At 45.2% G+C, this 22,984-nt stretch overlaps 1 protein-coding gene across 1 annotated transcript in view; it reads right to left on the reverse strand.

The window, feature by feature from the left end:
- Positions 1-2,877: 2,877 nt before the first annotated feature.
- Positions 2,878-22,984, reverse strand: part of FSTL3 (follistatin like 3) — a 59,563-nt gene continuing 39,456 nt past the window's right edge. The window contains exons 2-5 of the mRNA XM_032232532.1: positions 20,771-20,956; positions 11,113-11,328; positions 5,849-6,076; positions 2,878-3,157 (exon numbers count right to left, since the gene is read on the reverse strand). Coding sequence (XP_032088423.1) covers positions 3,105-3,157; positions 5,849-6,076; positions 11,113-11,328; positions 20,771-20,956 — 683 coding nt within the window. The 3' untranslated portion in view covers positions 2,878-3,104. The remainder of the gene's footprint in view (positions 3,158-5,848; positions 6,077-11,112; positions 11,329-20,770; positions 20,957-22,984) is intronic.

Genomic DNA, 22,984 nt, shown 5'->3' on the forward strand with positions numbered 1-22,984 from the left:
AAACAAGACATTCAGAGGAAGGAAAAGAAGGAAAATTTATTAGGGCTCCTTCTGACTTTTCAATTGTTTTGCCCCGAATGTTATAAAACAATCTCATTTGGGGTTTGGGGAAAAATGGAGATTGCCAGTCAACCATTCTTGTTTGCAGACCACCTCAGTTTTTTCCCCTTCAGCCCAAAAAAGGAGAAAGAAATAAAGAGAACAAAAAGACAAGGCAAGGCCTCCCCCCCCCCCATTTCTTCAGTCCCCTCAGATTGTTCAAATTCAGCCAAAAAACCTATTCTTTGATGTAGCCAAGAGAGTGTCCTATTGTTAAAGAAAAATGCAGAGCGGGAGGGGGAGCTGCTACAGGTTCGGGAGAACCTGAGCTAGTGTTCGGAAAACCTCCAAATCCTAACTCTGGCTGGCCCCTCCCACCCCGCCTCTCCCCTCCCAGGAGTCTCCATGTGGCCTGTTTTGGATGCAAGGTAAGTGCAGGACCTGTGTGGAGGCTCGCGGAGGCGGAAAAATGGGCCTCCTGGAAGTTCCGGAAAGCTGGAACTGGGCCCGTTCCCGGGCTCCGGAGTGCCTCCGGAGCCCAGGGGAGGCAGTTTTCAACTTCCCAGAGGCTCAAGAAAAGCCTCCGAAGCCTGGGGATGGCGAAAACACCGCCACTCCCACAGTGATGCAGGAGGCCAACTAGGCCACGCCCACCATGGCCACGCCCACCCAGCAACTGGGCAGAGAAGCCGTTGCTGAAATTGTTGAAGCCCACCCCTGCGAGAGGGGTGCGTGTGTTGGTTTAAGTTCTGTATAGTAAACACTATACCGTAAACTATACTACACAGTAAACACTTCAGATGGAACCTGCCCAATATGGTCGCAATTGGCAATTTGTAATTGTTACCAACTGGATTTTATGAACTTTTTGGGCGGGGGTCGTTAAACTGGCTGGGGAATTCTGGGGGTTGAGGTCCACAGGTCTTAAATTTGTTAAAGGTGGACACCAGGGGTGAAATCCAGCAGGTTATCTGACAGGTTCTGGAGAAGCGGTAGTGGCAATTTTGAGAAGTACGGAGAACCGGCAAATGCCACCTCCGGCTGGCCCCAGTGGTGGGGAAGGGAAGGGAGATTTTGCAGTATCCTTCCCCTGCCACGCCCACCAAGCAATGCCATGCCCACCAAGCAATGCCACGCCCACCATGCCACGCCCATAGAACCTGTAGTAAAAAAAATTTGAATTTCACCACTGTTGGAGATCCTAGAGCTACATCCGATAAATGAAGATTTGTAAAAAATATCAGATAGCTGGTTAAGGCACCAGGCTAGGAACAAGAGACACGGAGTTCTATTCTTGCCTTAGGCACAAAACTAGCTGGGTGACCTTGGGCCAGTCATTCTGACTCAGCCCTATGAAGGAGACAATGGCAAACCACTTTGGAAATCTTTCCAAGGAAAATGTAGAGATTTGTCTAGGCATCGGCAAGAATCAAGACTGACTTGAAGGAACCCAAAAATAAAATTAAAAAAATCAGGGACTCAAGCATACAAAAATAGAGAAATAAACACATAAAGAAAAAGATTAATACTTCTGGAAGATCGTGGTGTCAATGAAAGGAGTCTATGTACACATTTTACAACACATACAGGGAAGTAAATAACAAATTTAAAATGGATATATAGATAAGATTGATTGAAAACTGGCTATCATCATCACCGTGATACCTCCCAATTCCACACACATACACACACACACCTATTTACATGACAAAGTCCTGTTACCGTGATCCCCTGGAATAAGCGCTTGGCCTTATTTTGGGGGAGCTCTTATTATTTTTGAGGTGCAGAAGGCAGAGAGCATGGTCACCTCACAGCTGCTGCTGTGTGGCAATATTTTATTTTCAGGGGAGAGCTTATTTTCTTACATGGACTCCAAAGCCCGATTGGGTTTATTATCCGGGGAGGTCTTATTTTCGGGGAAACAGAGTAATTGGAATATTTATCAATTTTCTGAGTGGAGACATGTAAGAATATAGAGGTAGTCCTCGACTTACGACCACAATGGGACCACGTTTCCACTGCTATGCAAGACGGTCATTATGCGAGACACACTTGATTTTTGCCACAGTTGTTATTGGAAATTGTTAAGTGACTCATGCAGTTGTTAAGCAAATCCAGATTCCCCCACTGTCAGAAGCTGGGTTGGAAGGTCCCAAATGGCATTCCCACGACCCCAGGATGCTGCAATTATCATAAATACTACATGATAGCTGCCAAACCCCTGAATTTTGATCGTATGACCCTGGGGATGCTGCAATGGTTGTAAGAGTGAGAATTGGTCATAAATCACTTTTTTTTCAGGGCTGTCATAAATTTGGTCACTAAATGAATGGTTGTAAGTCAAGGGCTACCTGTAATGTTCATCTCCAAAGAGACAGAGGAAATAAAAAAAGGAATATTTCATTAAATCAGAAGAAAACTATTATTGAAGTCTTGTTGAAGCAGAAAGTTTGGATAGAGGAGGGTTGAATGAGGCAGTGAGGGAGGCTGGGAATTTTGGGAACGAAGCTATATGCAATAATAAACAGCAAGACTATATATACAAAGACAAAATAAAGGTAAAGAAAACGGACAAGTAAAATATTTTAGGGAGTTCTAGAGGGAAGATTGGCCTGATTTTGAATGAAGCAAACTTGCAGTCTTTTGAAAGGATAAAAATGGGTTTTCCTTAGAACAATGGAAGAAAACCTTTCCCCCGTTTGGAGGAAAATCTTTGTGAAAGGGGTTTGGGGATCTGCTAGAAGCAGGACTAAAAAATTCAAAATGGTGGCAGCCACGGAGAGATAAAAGCCACACCTCTTTTTAAATGGGCGGAGCTTTGATTGCTTGGTCCTTGCCACCATCTTGACTCTTTTGACCTTCTTTCCTGATACCCTTGGTACAAACTATGACTCAAGAATCGAATTGCGTATATGACTAGGTTACATCGATTTCTATTTATATAAATAATATTTTTTTCCCTTTTGGTTTTAATAAATACCAGGTATATAATGTACAGTCTGCACATTATTACAGATAATGCCCCTGAACGTTAGGAATTGGAGAAATCACCCCAAAATAGATTTTCAGATGTAGTTCTCTTCAGCATCATCTGTGTCCAAGGCGTTTTTATTCAGAGCTGTGGAAGGAAAGAAAGAACAAATTAGTCCTTTTTAGTCATTTTTTTAATGCCTGGCATCGTTACAGATAGTCCTCAACATAATGACTGCAATTGGGACAAGGATATCCATTGCTAAGCAAGGCAGTTGTTAATTGAGTCGCATCCGACTTAAGAAAGGGTTTTTTTTTGTTATTAAGCGAATCACTGCCATTTTAAAAAGTGAAGCCCACAGATGTTGTATGTATTTTTGCTCCTGCATTGCAGTTTCCATTTTAATTTTTCTACACCCCTCTCCATAGTCTTCCCTGAAGGGAATGAATTAAGTTCAGGGCTACCTATTCCTTTTGCTTTTCTTCCCATCAAACCAATGCAATGCGGATTGGGGAATTCTGGGAGTTGAAGAGTCCCAGTCCAACTAAAGCTGCAACTTTAATTGGACTGGGACTTCAACTCCCAGAATTCCCCAATCTGCACCGTGGCACGACAAAACCGCGCTCGACTAAGCCGCGCCCGATTAAACCGCGTCGCTGACATCATCAACAGGGCGACAACAGCCAGCGCGGAGAAAGAAGGGCGCTTTAAATAGCGCTTTGAAAGCAAGCCGATTCAACTTAAGGTAAGGGTTAGGTTTAGGGTTAGGTTTAGGGTTAGGTTTAGGGTTAGGTTTAGGGTTAGGTTAAGGGTTAGGATTAGGGTTAGGTTAAGGGTTAGGTTTAGGATTAGGTTTAGGGGGGTTAGGTTTAGGGGTTAATTTTAGGTTTAGCGTTTACAGCGTGCTTCTGTCTCCGTGCTGTTGTCACCCTGTTGATGACATCAGCTACGCGGTTTCGTCGAGCGCGCTTTAGTCGAACGCGGTTTTGTGGTGGAACCAATCTGCACTGCTGGCTGGAGAATTCTGGGAGTTGAAGTCCATATATCTTACAGGTATGGAGGTTGAGAATCACAATATTGAACTGAACATTTTTAGATGGTAACTATACAAAAGTTACCTCTTGAAGGCCTCAGACTGAACCCCTTGTTTTAAAAAGGGGGTGTCTTATTTTGTCCTTAAACTGGGCCAGCTAATGCTTCTTTATTGCTGTCGAGAGCAATGAACCTTTTTCCTTAAAACCTGCCTGGGAAACATGTTTGTTTCCCATAATTGCTTCCTCTAAATTTAAAATTCAAAGGGAGAATGCTCCCCCTTCCAGTTTTGAGTAAAATAAGACTGTCCAGATTTGGGACAATCATAGTGTTTGACATTGGGCTGCAAACCCGGAAGGAATTGTGAACTGCTGAAGGAGTTTCTCCTGGGAGCGCCCCACCCCCTGCAAAAATCAAGATAGCAATAGCAATAGCAGTAGACTTATATACCGCTTCATAGGGCTTTCAGCCCTCTCTAAGCGGTTTACAGAGAGTCAGCATATTGCCCCCAACAATCTGGGTCCACCACCCAAGATGGTGGTCACCACCAACAATCAAAATCATAACACATGTTTAAAAATGGGCGGGGTTTCTATTAGACCGCGGTGGCTGCCATCTTGACATTTTTGACCCCTCTCCAGTGAGTACCCCTGAAACGACAAGATCTCCGGCTCTTTGGTGCAAACTCACTCATGCCATGCTAGAGTAGGAAGATAGGACCCACCCGTCTCCTAGAGCAGTGTTTCTCAACCTTGGTGACTTTAAGTCCCGTGGACTTCAACTCCCAGAATTCCCCCAGCCAGCTGGCTGGGGGATTCTGGGAGTTGAAGTCCACGGGACTTAAAGTCACCAAGGTTGAGAAACACTGTCCTAGAGAAATAAAATACCTTAGGAAATGTTTAAAAGCAGAATATTTCCCCCAAAAGGGAGGCAGAAACTCAGCCCTCACAACCTTTGTCAATGGGCCATTAAGGCCTGAGCCAGGATGTCAGCCTCTGCTTCGCTTGCTTGCTATCGGCTGCCATAGAAACGGGGAGGGTGGGGGCATGGTACTGGGAAAGGGAGTTTTGTTCTCACCATCATCCTCTGTGCATGCGGATGGCTGATTTTTGGACTTGGTCAAGGCCAACCGTCTCACATACCAACCTGATGAGGCCCTTTGAAAATGCACCCCACATGACACCTTAGGGAGTTGCAGATTGGACACTGGGCTGGGGTAACTGGAGGGAGTGGGTTGGGCAATCATTTGATATGTACGTGTTTGTGCCTTTCTGGCTCAGATCTTGCTTTCCTTTTCACTGCTTTCAATTCATATCTAGTAAAAGTACTTTATCTCTATTTAAATGGAGTTGAGGTTTTTCTTTCTTAGATATTGAAGGAGGCATGGCTGACACAGTCTATTCTACATAACAAAGATCTGCCTCCTTCAGGCAGAGCCATAATAGGAATCCCAAAGCCTTTTCGTTACATCAACAGCTCAACCAAGCTTGGGACTCAAAAGACAGACAGCCTACAAAGATAGCCAAGACCCCCGCCCCCTAAGAGCCTGACCACCAATCAGAATACATTTCTTACACAGGAACAGGAAGCTCCAAGGTGGGTCCCAAGAGAGGGTATAAAACTCAGGCTCTCTAAGCATCTCTTCCCTTTTCCCCCAGCATCTCAAGCCATGTGATCCTATCCACCATTAAAACCATCTTTCTAAACAGCCACCATGTTTCCAGTGTCTTTCTCCCCTCTTGGAACTGAACCCAGAAGGACCAACACTTCCAACACTAGGTTTCCCCCTAGCAAAACCAGACTTACATGTACACCTTCCATAATGCCGGATCCCTATGGATTGACCGAAGTAGCAGGTGGCTCGCCGTAGGTGGCAGGTAGAAGGGTAGGTCACATTGTTATTCCCACAGATTGTGTGGTCTAGGTTGGTGGGATCTGGACAGGGTTCAACGCGACACATCACACAGTGGGCACTCCCGGTCTGGTCCACCACACAGGTGTGGGTTCCGGGGCAGACCACGCTGGAGCAAGATTCTGTTGCAAAGAAAGACATTGAGATCAACCTTGGGAGGTAGACTGTCTCTTGACATGGAGGTTCCTTCCATTTCTATGGAACACAATAAAAGGATGCCCAGAGTCATGGTATCGGGATGAGTGGCCATATAAATTGAAATAAATCAATAAAATGATAAAATGTCCGAGGAGGCCGACATTCCAGTAGTGGGATTCAGCCAGTTCGCACCTATTCGGGAGAACCGGTTGTTAACTTTCTAAGCAGTTCAGAGAACTGGTTGTTGGAAGAAATCTCCTTTTGTTTTTTTTCCACTTTATAGGGCTAATCCTGTAAGGAAGGCAGGAAGGAAACATTCTGGTGTTGTTTCTAGCCTAATCTTTGTTGCCCTGCTTACAGAAACTGCCTCTCCGGTTAACCCTTGTGACATTATAACAGCTAAGGCGAAGCGCCCATCGACCTGAGTGACGTTGAGTTGGCCATGCCCAACCAGTCATATGACCACCGAGCCATGCCTACCCAGCTGGTCATTAGGACAGAGAACCAGGTGTTAAATTATTTGAATCCCACCACTGCAGCATTCCCTATATGGCCATCCGTCTGGTAAACTTGAAAGATTTGTTTTTCTCGGCATGTACATCCAAACTAGATTGGTTGCTTCTCTGTGTCATATAATATATGCAGGTATATGCTTAATTTTGTATTTGTTTGTTTGTTTGTTTATTCTGTCATGGATTTGTAGTATATATTGGAGGTGAGAGCTGTATGCAGGAAAATCTCATTTCATAATGTATGCCGATTCTATTCTATTCTATTCCATTATCATGAAAAATAGCATGATGGCAATATCCTCTTTCCCATTGTTGATCCCATTATGTGATATTAAGACACATCTTAATCTGAAGTTTTTCTCAACCTTGACAACTTTAAGGTGGGTGGACTTCAACTCCCAGCATGCTGGCTGGGGAATTCTGGGAGCTGAAGTCCATCTATCTTAAACTTACTAAGGTTGAGAATCACTGATCTGGAGACTTCATCTTTTAATATCCCTTTCAAAGACATCAGGTTCAGGCAACGCCTTTGAATGTCATAAACTTAGGAATTTATCCCATCTAATAATATGACCATTCATTCTCCCGTCCACTTTTTATAATAGAATTTCCAGCAGAGAAGACCTAAGACACTGTCGCTTTAATTTAGTGTACAGACAAAAATCTCAGGCATTTTCCATTGTCTGACAAACCTCGTTTTTTTTTAATAAAAAAAAACCTATGTGTCAAGGAAAAAAATATTAAACCACACACCAGGAACCTATTCCTTTTATAGTGGTTTTTGCCCAAGTGAAAAGTATTGTGAAGCATTGTGTGATGCTCCCCAAAACAAAAATTGCGGGAAATAAAATTAATATCCTTCTTTTTACACACCAAGTTTTATTTGGGGGTATTTATTTTGTGCAAAATTAACTGGAAGCAAACTCTTCACATTGCTCAACACAGAGGATATTATTCAGAAGTTTGACTCTTATGTGGATGCCATAGTAGATAAATGGGTACAAATGGGTACACAGAAACTCCATCTGGCCAGTGTTTAATCAGGTCAGGCCAAACTCTAGATATGATGAATCATGGTTAGATATTTATGGATCAGTCTGTTCTGCAGACCTAATTCGTCAGGTTGGCTTAGGGCAGTGATGGCAAAGCTTTTTTGGCTGCCGTACCAAAAGCTGGGGGAGCATAGGGGGGCAATGCTATGCATGCAACACCCCCCCCCCGCAAGTGCACATGCGTACGATCAGAAACCCACCCACCCCGCTTTTGCCACAGTTTTTTTAGCTTTCCCCAGGCTCCAGAGGCTTTCTAAGAGCCTGGGGAGGGTGAAAAAGACCTCTACTGCCCCACCTGGACACCCTCCAGAGGCCTCAGGAGCATCCCTCAAGCCTTCGGAAGGCAAAAAAACCGAACCTACAGGGAACCCAGAAGTTCAGGAATGGTGACTTCCGGTTTGTCAGAAGGGCCGATGTTCGACCTCCGGAGCGTTCAGAAAGCTTCCCTGAAGGTTCCGGAGGGCAAAAAACATAGGGTGGTTTTTTGCCCTTCGGAGCCTTCAGGGAAGCCTCCTGAGGGCCCTTGAAGGCTCCAGAGGTCGAAAATCGGCCCTACGGACAAACTGGAAGTCACCATTTCTGAATTTCCGGGTTCCCCATAAGTCCATTTTTCGCCCTCTGGAGTCTTCAGGGGCCTTCAGGAGATTTTCCTGAAGGCTCCGGAGGGTGAAAAACGGTCCTACGAGCAAGCCGGAAGTCTGTTCCTGAACTTCCAATTTGCCCCTAGGGCCGGTTTTTCGCGTTTTGGAGGCTTCAGGGCAACCTCTGGAGGGCGAAAAACAGCCTCAAAAGAAAACCGAAGTCAGTTGGCCAGCGCGCGCATGCACGCTGGCCAGCTGACAGGGCAACGCCTTGCATGCCCTGAGAAATGGCTCCGTGTGCCATCTGTGGCACGCATGCCATGGGTTCGCCATCACGGGCTTAGGGGTCAGAGCCGAGGTGGCGCAGTGGTTAAATGCAGCACTGCAGGCTACTTCAGCTGACTGCAGTTCTGCAGTTCGGCTGTTCAAATCTCACCGGCTCAGGGTTGACTCAGCCTTCCATCCTTCCGAGGTGGGTGAAATGAGGACCCAGACTGTGGGGGCAATATGCTGACTCTGTAAACCGCTTAGAGAGGGCTGAAAGCCCTATGAAGCGATATATAAGTCTAACTGCTATTGCTATTGCTATTGTTTAAGCTCTGTGAACTTAGAAAAATGAGTTGTATTCAGAAACCAATATATTAAGAGCCAGTTTGATGAATAGAATAGAATAGAATAGAATAGAATAGAATAGAATAGAATAGAATAGAATAGAATAGCAGAGTTGGATGGGACCTTGGAGGTCTTCTACTCCAACCCTCGCCTGGAAACCCTATACATTTCAGACAAATGGTTAACCAACATCTTCTTAAAAACTTCCAGTGTTGGATCACTCACAGCTTCTGGAGGCAAGTTGTTCCACTGATTAATTGTTCTAACTGTCAGGAAATTTCTCCTCAGTTCTAAGTTGCTTCTCTCCTTGATTAGTTTCCACCCATTGCTTCTTGTTCTACTCTCAGGTGCCTTGGAGAATAGTTTGACTCCCTCTTCTTTGTGGAAGCCTCTGAGATATTGGAAGACTGCTATCATGTCTCCCCTAGTCCTTCTTTTCATCAAACTAGACATCCCCAGTTCCTGCAACCGTTCTTCATATGTTTTAGCCTCCAGTCCCCTAATCCTCTTTGTTGCTTTTCTCTGCCTTCTTCTTTCTAGAGTCTCCACATCTTTTTTACATCATGGTGACCATTAGTGGCCATAAGTCTACAACCAGGAGAGGGTGAGTTCTAGTCCCGCCTTAGGTATAAAAGCTGGCTGGGTGATCTTGGATCAGTCACTGTTCCTCAGCCCAACTCACCTCACAGGGTTGTTGTGAGGAAATTGGAATAGGAATAGGAATGAACGTTACAGGTAAATCTCAACTTATGACCTCAGTGGAGCTCAAAATTTCTATCGTGTATTTTGATGATCGTAAATCGAGGTCCTCTCGTAACCAGTCTGATTTTATGACATTTTTTTGTGTGTCAGTTGTTAAGTGAACATCATGATCGCTAAGCGAATACACTGTCCTCAGTGGATGCTTTTGGCTACGACTGTGGGGTGGGGGTGGAGGCGTCAGAACTTAGAATCTGGGACATAAGTACTTTTCGGGGGTCCATGGAACAGTCACCGAGCAACCGGTGGTAAATTGAAGACTACGTGTATATTGGCCGCCTTGAATTATTTATAAAAATAACAAAGCCAGGATCAAATCTACCTATCTCCTTATCTTCTTTTGACTATAACTTTGTCGCTTGTATCTTACGATTTTCATTGTTTTATTTAGTAGCCTAATGTGATTTATGTTGATTGCTTATTTAGTATCCTGTGACTATCACTAAGTATAATCTTTACTGTCATTGTACTTCAATACAACAAAAGTATTGTAACTTATGATTTATGAGCCGAGGTGGCGCAGTGGTTAGGGTGCAGTACTGCAGGCCACTTCAGCTGACTGTTATCTGCAGTTCAGCGGTTCAAATCTCACCGGCTCAGGGTTGACTCAGCCTTCCATCCTTCCGAGGTGGGTGAAATGAGGACCCAGACTGTGGGGGCGATATGCTGACTCTGTAAACCGCTTAGAGAGAGCTGAAAGCCCTATGAAGCGGTATATAAGTCTAACTGCTATTGCTATTGCTATTATGATGAATGTATATTTATGATATGATCATGATGTATCACTTGTTGTTTGTATGGACACTGAGAACTTATGCACAGGAGAAAAAAAAATCCTTGTGTGTCCACACTTGGCCAATAAAGAATTATGTTCTGTTCTGTTCTGGTTCTTGTTCTTGTTCTTGTTCTTGTTCCGTTCCGCTCCGCTCCATTCTACTCCGCTCCATTCTACTCCACTCCACTCCACTCCTATTCTATTCTTATTCTTATTCTTATTCTTATTCTTATTCTTATTCTTATTCTTATTCTTATTCTTATTCTTATTCTTATTCTTATTCTTATTCTTATTCTTATTCTTATTCTTATTCTTATTCTATTCTGTGATCAAAATTCAGATCTGCTTCATATTTATGACAGTTGAAGTGTCCTGGAGTCATTTTTAGACTGTCTGACTTGCAAAGTCAATGGGGGAGCCAGATTCATTTAACAACCGTGTTAATAACTTAACAAACTGCAGTGATTCACTTAATCACGGAGGCAAGGAAGGTTGTGAAAGCGGGCAAAATTCACTTAACAATTGTCTCACTTAGCAAACAGAGACTTTGGGCTCAGTTGTGGTCGTAAGCCGAGGAATACCTGTAGTCATTTTATTACCCAACTAGGTAACGTCATAAGTGATGCGCTGCAAGGCGACCACCAGGCTCAGAGACCTCACCAAGGACTCCACAGTGTGAGATTCCTGCCTGGAGATCAGAAACAGCCATGGAAGAGAGACAACACTCACTTTTGCATTGTCCTTGATACATGACCTCCACGTCAGGCTGCCCTTTGCATTTGGCCATGAGAAGCTCACATTCATCTTGGTAGGTGAAACCGTTGGAGCCGCACACTTGAAGCTTCCTGGGAAGGTTGGAGCAATCGGGAGCACAGACGCACTGCGGGCGTCCATGCTTCATTTTGCAAACCTTGCCTGCTCCACAGTCCACCCCTTCGCAGGACTCTGGGTGAAGAAAGAAAAACAAAGTGCCAACCACTGTTAGAAGAAGTATACATCAGGGTGCATCTCAGGAAGTGGAGAAGGACAAATCATTTATAAATGGCTTTCTTTATAAATGATATTCCTTTATAAATTATAATATAATAATGTTTAATATTCTATTATAAATAATATTACTTGGGTGCCAAAGCACATTTGACCAATAAAGAATTCTATGCTGTTCTATAGTCTATATTCTATTCTATTGTATTCTATTCTATTTTCTATTCTATATTCTGTATTCTATATTCTATTCTGTTCTATTTTGTATTGTATTGTATTGTATTGCACTGTACTGTATTGTATCCTATCCTATCCTATTCTACCCTACTATACCCTACCCTATTCTGATGCTCTATTCTGTATTCTGTATTCTATTGTATTGCACTGTACTGTATTGTATCCTATCCTATCCTATTCTACCCTACTATACCCTACCCTATTCTGATGCTCTATTCTGTATTCTGTATTCTATTGTATTGTATTGTACTGTATTGTATCCTATCCTATCCTATTCACCCTACCCTACCCTATTCTGACGCCCTATTCTGTATTCTGTATTCTGTATTCTATATTCTATTCTGTTCTATTTTGTATTGTATTGTATTGTACTGTACTGTATTGTAATCTATCCTATCCTATTCACCCTACTCTACCCTACTCTACCCTACCCTATTCTGATGCTCTATTCTGTATTCTGTATTCTATTGTATTGTATTGTATTGTATTGTACTGTATTGTATCCTATCCTATCCTATTCACACTACCCTACCCTATTCTGATGCCCTATTCTGTATTCTGTATTCTGTATTCTATTCTATTCTATTCTATTCTATTCTACAAATTGTGTATGTGTGTATGTGTGCCCCCGCGCGCACAATAGTGGCAAGTATCTATAGTTCAGGTGTAGGATGAGGGTGAAGGTTTGTTCTCTGAGCTTGTGGGTTGGTTTCCAAACATTTCGTTAGCAGGCTAGGTAACACCTTCAGCAGAATTTAGGGGATGGGTATGTGGTGTGTGTATGTATCAAAATAATTGAATCCCACCTCTTGAGCTTAATATTAAAATCATAAAAACATTCCGTTGATAATAGCACGAACAATGAGAAGAATCACCCCAACGGATAGGAATGTATAGTTAGTCCTTTATTTATGAACACAACTGAGAGCAGAATTTTAGTCGCTATGCAAAGTGGTTGCTAAGTGAGTTGTGTTCGATTCTGCAACTTTTTTTGTCCACGTTTGTTAATTTTATCCCTGCAGTTGTTAAGTGAACCACATAGCTGTTAAGGGAATCTGGTTTCTCCCACTGGTGTTGTTTATCAGAAGCTGTTTGGGGAAGTTTCAAATGGTGAACTCATGAATATATATATCTCCCTCCCTCCCTTCCCCTCTCCCTCCCTTTCCCTCCCTCTCTCTGTCTGTAGGAATTCAGAAGGGAACAGCTGATGTTTTCCACATTCTCATAAGGATCTGCACCTGGGTTTTCCTGGTCCAGGTTCAAGGCCATCATACTTGACAAATATGCACTACTGACCAGCCACCAATGGGCTGACCCTTGTCCACTGGAGAAGTTCTGTCTCCTCTGGTACCTGCACCAGGGCCATTCTCAGGTCCACAATGTGCTTTCCAACACGTCTGAATCAGTGGTGGCTTCTTACCGGCTCGGACCTGTTCAACTGAACCGGTTTGGTGGCCTGGGTCACTGGAACCGGCAGCAACCCAGGCCTGCCACACCCCCAAACTGGTTGTCCTGGTGGTGCCGTGGGCACCGCCATCTTGTTTTCTGCTTCTGCGCATGCGCAGAACAAGTTTTATTGCACTGTGCGTGCACGCACAGCGCAACCACGAATGAACTGGCAGTAGTGTCTGCCGGAACCCACTCCTGGTCTGAATGCAGGCAAAACCCTCCATTCCAACCCAGCTGTGTCAAAGGAAGAACTCCCCCAAATTGCAAAGACGCGTCTGCATGATCAGACAATCGCCGGGAAAGTGTATTTTGCCGGAGGGATCCAAAAGAAGGAGAGTCACGTCAGCTGGAAAGGATCCTAGAGAAAGCTTTTTATCAGACAATTGGCTTCCCTGTTTCACACCGAGCTTCCGTGACATAAAAAACAAGAACAAACAACAAATCAGAAGAAAAACTGTCTGGGGGGGAACAGGAGAGGGGGGGAACGAGGGAAATATGCCTCGTTGGACTACAGGCGAGGAGGGAGACAAACGGGTGCATTGTGTGACTGGGGGACCCTCCCGGGCAAAAACTGTCTGGCGGGGTTCAAAGCAGGCGGGCGAGGTGTGCGAAAACTCATTTCCCCAAAGCGCAGGAGTCTGGAGGAGACGTGTGTGGGCCTTTCTGGATGTCTGGGAGAAGGCTGGCTGACAACCAAGTTGAGGGCTGTCCCATTTTTGTTTTTGTTTTTAATTATTATTATTATTTCCTTTTTGAAGGACATTTTGTCTGATGCTTACGGGGATGAAGTCGAAGGGAGAATCTCTGAAGTCCAAAGGTGTCTTTCTGATGTTAGCCAGACAAATGAACTGGGGAGTGGGGGAGCGAAAAGTGAGGAGGAAAAGAAGGACTAGGGGAGACATGATAGCAGCCTTCCAATATCTCAGGGGTTGCCACAAAGAAGAGGGAGTCAAGCTATTCTCCAAGGCATCTGAGGACAAGAAGCAATGGGTGGAAACTAATCAAGGAGAGAAGCAACTTAGAATTGAGGAGAAATTTCCTGACAGTTATAACAATTAATCAGTGGAACAGAAGTTGCCTCCAGAAGTTGTGAATGCCCCAACACTGGAAGTCTTTAAGAAGATGTTGGAGAGCCATTTGTCTGGAACGGTATAGGGTTTCCTGCCTAGGCAGGGGGTTGGACTAGAAGACCTCCAAGGGCCCTTCCAACTCTGCTATTGTATTGTATTCTATTTTATTGAGGGTGGGACTCAGAAAGAGGAAGGGTAGACTGCACCCCTCCATGGAAGTTCTACAGGTAATCCTCAATTTATGATCACAATTGAGCCCCCTGCCAGTGTTTCCCCAATTTATGACCTTTCTGGCCACAGTTGTCAAGTGAATCCTGGCAAGTGTTAAAATCAGTAACATAGTTGTTAAGGGAATCTGGGTTTCCCCACTGACTTTGCTCGTCAGAAGGTGGATCACATGACCTCAGGGTACTGCAACAATCAACAAACATAATTGCCAAATCCCTGAATTTGGATCAGTTGACCCTGGAGATGCTGCAATGGTCGTAAGTGTGAAAAATGGTCGTAAGTCATTTTTTCCCAGTGCTGTTTTAACTTCGAACAGTCGCTAAACAAACTGTTGTAAGTTGAGGACCACCTGAATTAAGCTCCTTGCAGGGAACAGCAAGTGATATCCCTGTGATGGCGAACCCATGCATGCTGAAAACCCGGAAGTTCGGCACACGCAGATGCACAGTGCAGCTGGGCTGGGGCAACGGCTGGCATGCCCACAGAGAGGGCTCTGTGTGCCACCTGTGGCATGCGTGCCATTGGTTCACCATCATAGCTATAGGGCGTTTCACGTTAGAGCAACAAGACACAAGGACAGTTCCCCCCCCATGCCATCACTCTGCTAAATAACTAATTCCCGCAACACTGTCAAACTATCTAGTAAAGCTGTATTACTATTATTCTTCTCATCTTTCCTATTACCTATCTCCTTGTCTTCTTTTGATTATAACTTTGTTGCCTGTATCTTACGATTTTCATTGCTTTATTTAGCATCCTAGTGTGATTTATATTGATTGCTTATTTAGTATCCTGTGACTATCACTAAGCATAATATTGATTTTTATTTTTGAATAAACACAAACAAGACACAACAAACACCATAAAAGCATCTTCCATTACAAATTGTAAAAAGTGTGTCAATTGGTTACAAATAACTTTCGTGCATCCCTTCCACCGTCATCACCTATGATTCATATCAAGTATAATAATTTACATCAGATATATTTATCTATATTACTACCATCATACCTCATCCTTCATATGACTATAGTTGTTTTAACGTCCCTTTATAACCAATATTCCAAAGTTTAAGCGTAATCTTTGTTGTCATTGTACTTAAATACAACGAAATTGGTTAACGCTAAGTGTTGTGTCTTTTGATTTAGGATGAATGTATATTTATGATATGGTCACGATTTATCACTTGTTGTTTGTATGTACAGTGAGAACTTGTGCACAGGAGAAAAAGAAATCCCTGTGTGTCCTCATTTGTGGGTCCAATAAAGAATTGAGAGACCGCCTGCTGCCAATTACCTCCCACAGACCCATTAGATCACACAGAGCAGGCCTCCTCCGGGTGCCATCTACCAGCCAATGTCATCTGGCTATTACCCGGGGGAGGGCCTTCTCTGTGGCAGCTCCGGCCCTCTGGAATGAACTCCCCGCAGGGATTCGGACCCTCACCTCTCTCCAGGCCTTCCAAAAAGCCGTCAAAACCTGGCTTTGCCAGCAGGCCTGGGGGTGATGAGTTCCCTCCCCTCTCGACATGTATAGTTGTGCGACTGTTGTTTACTTTTATTATTTGTATTTTGTTTTTTATGTTCCCCTTTTTCCCCCTTGAATTGTTCGCCGTCCTGAGTCCTCCCGGAGAAGGGCGGCATACAAATAATAAAATTCTATTCTATTCTATTCTAATTCTGTTCTCTTCCAGAGCATGATCCCTTTGCACGCATGGCACTGCCAAAAACCGGCCTGTGCATGCGCCCCGGCCAGCTGATTGTCGGGCACATATGCATGCTAGAACCCAGAAGTTGTCGGGCGCATATGCATGCTAGAACCCAGAGGGTGATCCTGATGAGGGCGCGCATGTGCGACATTTCCACCCGGCCTTTTCAGCACTCAGTGTCGAAAAGTTTCGCGTTACTGCACTATCCATAACCCTGAGCCTTTTGTGAAATAGGACATTGAGAACAGTCAGAAAAGGGAAGAGAAATCAGGACATTTTTACCTGTAGCGTTCACATTATAAGTAGTTCTCGACTTACAACCATGTGTTTTTGAAGATGGCCCCGAGAAAAGTGACTTATGACCATTTTTCACCCTTATGACCATTGTAGCATCTCCATGGTCATGTGATCAAAATTCAGGTGTTTGGCAACTGGCATGCGTTTATGACGGTTGCAGTGTCCCAGGGTCACGTGATCAACATGTGCAACCAGGAGTTTGGCTTCAAAAAATTCAGCAGCGGGTTCTCTGCCTGGTTGCTGGGTGGGTGTGCGCCAGTGGTGGCTTTGCAGGCGGTACGCCCCGGTATGGGTGTACTGGTGCCTACCCAAAGCACCGGGTACCGTTCTGGTACAGTGCTCCAGAGGGCCCCACCCACCCGCCTGAGCTCCTTACCTGTCCTTTAAGCCTTTGGCACTTCCATGCACACGCATGGTGAGTACGGCACCTGTGAAACGCTCTGCCGAGCAGCTGGAGCGTCACAGAGGCTTGCGGAAACGTCACAGGCAAGTACAACGCTTGCGCGGGCCACGCACATCCATTTGGGTGATGCCGGAGCCGTTCCAACCGTACCAGTTGAAACAGAATCTGGAACCCACCACTGATGTGGGCATGGTGGGCGTGGCCTAGTCAGCCTCCTGCACCATGGTGTTGTGGGGGGGACATTTTCACCTTCCCCAGGGTCCGGAAGCTTTCCTTGAGCTTCTGGAAGGGCAAAAACTGCTTCCCCCGGGCTCTGAAGGCCTTCCGGGTGGCCTGTTTCTCCCTCCGTGCAGGCCCTGCATTTACCTCGCATCAAAAATGGGCCGCATGGAGACTCCTGGGAGGGGAGGCGTGGGCGGGGCCAGCTAGGGGTGGGATTTGGAAGTTCTCTGAACCGGCCATAATGTTAGCTACAGGTTCTCCTGAACCTGGGTGAACCCGTAGCAGCCCACTCCTGTGCGTAACCTTCCCAGCTAGCTTCCAACAAGCAATGTCAATGGGGGAAGCCAGGTTCATGTAACGCCCGCACAGTTTCCTTAACAACTGGATTGATTTCCTTAACAGCCACGGCGAAAAAGATCGTAAAATGGGGCAAAGCAAAGCTCATTTAACAACTGCCCTCGCTTAGGAATGGAAATTTTGGGTTCAATTGTGGTCATAAGTCAAGGGTTACCTGTATTGTCTTTTTGATCAGGGGACCATGCTGCCATGGTCACATCAGAGGTGGGTTGCTCCCACGGTTCGGCACAGTAGTGGAATTCAGGCCTGGGTCACAGAACCAGCAGCGACCCAGGCTTGGCACGTCCCCGAACTGGTTTCCCTCGCCGCCGCTGGGCCGCCGCCGTTTTGGTTTTAAGTGACTGCGTGTGCGCAGTTCACTGCAAATTGTTACGGGCATGCATGAAGAACAAATGACATTGAACATTGCACCAGTGGTGGGTTCCGGATCCCGTTCCAGTCGGTAAAATTGGAACGGGCCCAGCATCGCCCACATGGACGCATGGCGCACACATGCATCATACCTCCCTGCGATGCCTCTGCAACGCCCCAGCTGCTCAGCGGAGCAACACGCAGGTGCCATATGTGCGTGCGCGGAAGCGCCAAAGGCTTAAAAAACAGGTAAGGAGCTGGGGTGGGCGGGTGGGCCCTCCCGAGCACCATACCAGAACGGTACCCGGTGCTCCAGGCAGGTTCCAATACATCCGTACCGCGGCGTACCCCCTGCAACCCACCATTGCATCGCACGCATGCGGGGGTTGCGAACCGGTAGTAAAACCAGCAGCAACCCACTCCTGGTCACATGTCTGAAAAAGGGTCATAACTCAGCTTTTTCAGTGTCGTTGTAACCTTAAACAGTCACTAAATTAACTGTTGTAAGTCAGCAGTTCTGTATTATGTTGTGTATTGTGCTTTTATTATTTTGCCCAATAAATCTTCACTAACCTGAACTGTAGGAATAGTCCCAGTGCCTTTGCACGTTTAAGGGAAGGGTCATCCCATGATGTACCTCTGTTTATTAATTAAATTTATTTACTTCCCATCTCACTGTCAAGGGACTCTCGGTGGCTTACAAGATTATAACATTGTTTTATAATGACAATTAAAATGTTAAAAGTACAAAAGAGGTTGTGCATTAAAAGTTTAATCATTAAAATTAAACATAAAGTTGAATGAGTTTAGAAGTTAATCGCTGCTAAGTGGGGATTGGCTGGTGATAAAAAAATATGAGAAATAAAAATAAAGAAAGTTGGCTGCTTCTTGATTAGGATTGAAAGTGGGGGAATGGTATAATAAACAGAGTAAATGTGCTAATGATGAGCCATTTTAAAAGATCAGTAATGAGGTAGCTTCTAATTATAGAAGGTGTCCTCAAGGGTCATCTAGCCCAACCCTCTGCTGATGCAGGAAATCTACTCCTTTATAGGTGGCTGTCTAGCCTGTTTTTACAAGCCACTAACTGAAGACCAGCTGTCTTTCCCTGTAGCTTATGCAGCTAATTAGCCAAAATCCAGAGCGAACCCTCATTCAAATGTTATAACCTATAAAGGAGAATATTTGTACAGTAGCGCAGGGTTGAAATGAGGTTTTATAACGTGTCTGTGTAACCCGATAGGAATATGATAACAACAGTAATTGAGCCCAGAATTATACCTGGCAGTTGTTAAGCAGGAGGCCAATTTTATTACTGTTGTTTCTGGCAGTCATTAAACGTATACCGCGGTTGTTAAATGAATGCCATGGTCTTAAGCAAATGCGGTGATTGTTAAATGAATCCATCAGACCCAATGGGCATTGTTTTTGCTGGAAACGGGAAGTAAGCACTGGGAACCCAGTAAAAAATGCCAAAAAACGTGGTCTTGTGACTCCGGGATGCTGCAAACAGCCGTAAATGTAATTCGGTTGCCAAGCAGCCAAAATGTGATCACATGTGTGTCTGTGACCATCAGGATTTCAAAATTTGGGCTTTAAATACAGGGTTGGTCGTAACTTCAAATGTTCACTAATTGAGCAGTCATTAAGCAAGCATTATTTGTAGAGATTACTAATTGTTGGCTGGGGATTATCGAAGTGGAAGTGTACATGTTTCAATAGCAATAGCAATAGCAGTTAGACTTATATACCACTTCATAGGGCTTTCAGCCCTCTCTAAGCGGTTTACAGAGTCAGCATATCGCCCCCACAGTCTGGGTCCTCATTTCACCCACCTTGGAAGGATGGAAGGCTGAGTCAACCTTGAGCCGGTAAGATTAGAACCGCTGAACTGCAGATAACAGTCAGCTGAAGTGGCCTGCAGTACTGCACCCTAACCACTGCGCTACCTTGGCTTTCAAAGTTGTTGAGGTTGAGAAACAATGTTCTACCCCCAAATTCTGGGATATTCATCATTTAAAGGAAGAGCCTAGAGCCGGGATGGCGAATCTATGGCACGCGTGCCACAGGTGGCACACGGAGCCATTTGTCAGGGCACGCAAAGTGCTGCCCTGTCAGCTGGCCCGCGCGCATGTGTGCGCGGGCCAGCTGTTCACCCTTTTTTTAAAGCCATTTTTCGCCCTCCCTAGGCTCCAGAGGCCCTCCGGAGGCTTCATGAGCTTCCCTGAAGCCTCCGGGGCACAAAGAACCAGCCCTATGGGCAAACCGGAAGTTTGAGAACAGACTTCCGGTTTGCTCGGAGGGTCGTTTTAAGTGCTCCGGAGGCTTCAGGAAGCCTCCTGAAGGTCCCTGAAGCCTCCGGAGCACTCAAAATGACCCTCCAAGCAAACGGGAAGTCACTTCTGGTTTGCTCGTAGGGTCTTTTTTTGCCCTCCAGAGGCTTCAGGGAAGCCTCCTGAAGGTCCCTGAAGCCTCCGGAGGGCCTCTGGTGGGAGGGAAGGCTTTTTTCGCCCTCCCCAGGCTCCTATAAAGCCTCTGGAGCCTGGGGAGGGCGAAAAAGGATGCAAAAAATGGGGGGGTGCCGCGCCTGTAGTGTGCACATGCTCGCTGGAGGGTCATGCATTGCATTATGGGTGTGGCATGCCCCCCCACGACCCCCCTGCGCTCCCCACACTTATGGCACGTGAGCCAAAAAAAGGTTCGCCATCGCTGGCCAAGAGACCCTGAAGCCAAGTCAAGAATACTGTAATCAATGGTAGTATTCAGCCAGTTTGGATCAGTTTGGGCAAACTGGTAGTGGCAACCTGCAGGTCGCCCACCCGCCCTGGCGCTATGCCATCCTATTTAGCCACGTTTTCTAAGTCATGTGCATGCGTGCAAGCTGTGTGCACGAGTAAAGCACCTGCGCGGAAGGTGCACGCTCACATTTTCAGTGCACGGCGAACTGGTGGTAAAATTGTGTGGAACCCGCCTCTAATTGTAATGGGTAAATCTGGGACTTTTCAGTTTCGGAGAGATCACTCTTGGCTTCATAGGACGGGTTAGGATCCAGCGCTTAAAACAAGTTACAAAAGATTTTACCTTTGCAAGGGTGGCAGCTCACAAGGCCCAAGATCCTAAGAAGGCCGATCTTGTTGTCCGGGTGTGAGTAATTTGACCAGGCCATGTCCGTATTTCCATTGCCACAACACTCTTCCCAAGTGACCCCCATTTGGAGAATCATCGTGCACTTGGCTTCCCATCCTTGCTGTAACCAGCAGATCCCACCTGTAAGGAGACAGGGAGACAACTGAGAGTTCTCTCTTTTTTATTATGGTTTTTTATGTAAATAAAAAAACAAATTATTTCAGAAGTTTAAAAGTTAGAAATGAAAGAAAAGAAGGAAGGAAGGAGGGAAGGAAGGAAGGAAGGAAGGAAGGAAGGAAGGAAGGAAGGAAGGAAGGAAGGAAATGGGCGGCTATATTAATGTTTTAAACAAATAAATAAATTAGGACTGAGAAAAGGATCTGCAAAAAAGCAGAAGCGTGGAGAACTACACAAGACTCAATGTAGCTGTATCACAAGGAGGAAGCATATCAACATGCTTGCTTTGCATTTAACATCTCTACCCAACTTGTACTTCCTATATTTATCTGCCTATTAGAATGAAATTAATCTTCATTTTCCACAGTTCTCCAAACATTGTAAAGTAGTTCTGTATACGACAAAAAGGATCTAAAAATGACTACAGAAAATATGCATACTCTGTGTACAACAGACACACAGATTGCATCGAAAATTCTTGCTTATATTTGGGTAAGCTACTGGCAGTGCTGTTTGTATGAAATCCAGTTTTGACCTAGTAAAATATTGCTTCTGTAATTCCTGAGACCAGTTTTCTATTAATAGTATTGATTTCTGCAATCTTAGGATTATCTCTAGATAGCAAATATTTCCATGACAGCTAGATGTCACCTTCAAATTAGAAGAGTCCAGATATTTGCCATCCAGACATGGTAATTCTAGTTTATTTTCAGTGAAAGGATCTATAGCAGAGGTGGAATTCAGCCGATTCGGATTGGTTTAGGCGAACCAGTCGTGCCGACGATCAGTTGACCCCAGTGGTGGGTACCAAAGACTTAAAGGACAGGTAAGGAGCTCGGGCGGGCGGGCGGGCAGACCCTCCGGAGCACAGTACTGGAACGGTACCCAGTGCTCCGGGCAGGCTCTGGTATACCCATACCGGGGTGTGTCGCCTGCAACCCACCACTGGTTGGCCCTGCCTATCCATCCCTGCCCTATCCTGTCCTTTATTTCCTCTTTCTAACTCATCTCAATTGTGTGGCACATCTGATTCCCCCCCACACACACCTCGCTGTTCTACTTACCATTGCTGACTTGGAAGGTAATCAGCTGAGCCTCTAAATGCTCCATTTTCAGTACTGCGCGCAAGCACTTTAGCCGCGTGTGCGCAGAAAGTGCACATTTCAACGAACCGGTTGAAAACCGGTAGCATCCCACCACGGATATATAGGTATAAAAATGCTTGATATAAGTCAGTCTCCAGATAGAACAGAGAAATGATGGAAGTTCAGGTGTTGAACTTCTGAATATTGTAATGCAGAAGCATTCTTATATCTGTATTCCAACGTTACTCACCCGTGGGGCAACTTTACATGTAAGTTTACAATTGTGGGAGTTGAAGTCGATACTGGTACATCTTAAAATGGCTAAAGTTGAGAAAAGCTGAGGCAGTCACCTATAGATAATTGGTAGAATTACCAATTACCTCCCAAAGACCTATTAGATCCCACAGACTAGGCCTCCTCCGAATTCCATCTGCCGGCCAGTGCCGGCTGGCAACCCCCCGGGGGAGCTCTGTGGCTGCTCCAGCCCTCTGGAACGATCTCCCCGTTGAGATCCGGACCCTTACTACCCTTCCGGCTTTCCGCAAAACAACTAAGACCTGGCTGTTCCGGCAGGCCTGGGGCTGCTGAATTTTCCAGCCCCATCTGAGGTTATGACTGTTGTTGTATTTTTAAATTGTTTGTCTTTTTGTTTCTTTTGTACCCCTTCCCCTTCTGATTGTTAGCCGCCCTGAGTCTTCCGGGAATAGGGCGGCATACAAACCGAATAAACCTAAACCTATAGGGGAAGGATACTGCAAAATCTCCATTCCCACCCCATTCTGGGGCTAGCCAGAGGTGGTATTGGCTGGTTCTCCAAACTACTCAAAATTTCCGCTACTGGTTCTCCAGAACCTGTCAGAACCTGCTGGATTTCACCCCTGCCCGGGACACTGCAATCACTATAAAT

The sequence above is a fragment of the Thamnophis elegans genome, chromosome 1 (assembly GCF_009769535.1).
Source record: "Thamnophis elegans isolate rThaEle1 chromosome 1, rThaEle1.pri, whole genome shotgun sequence".
Lineage (NCBI taxonomy): Eukaryota > Metazoa > Chordata > Lepidosauria > Squamata > Colubridae > Thamnophis > Thamnophis elegans.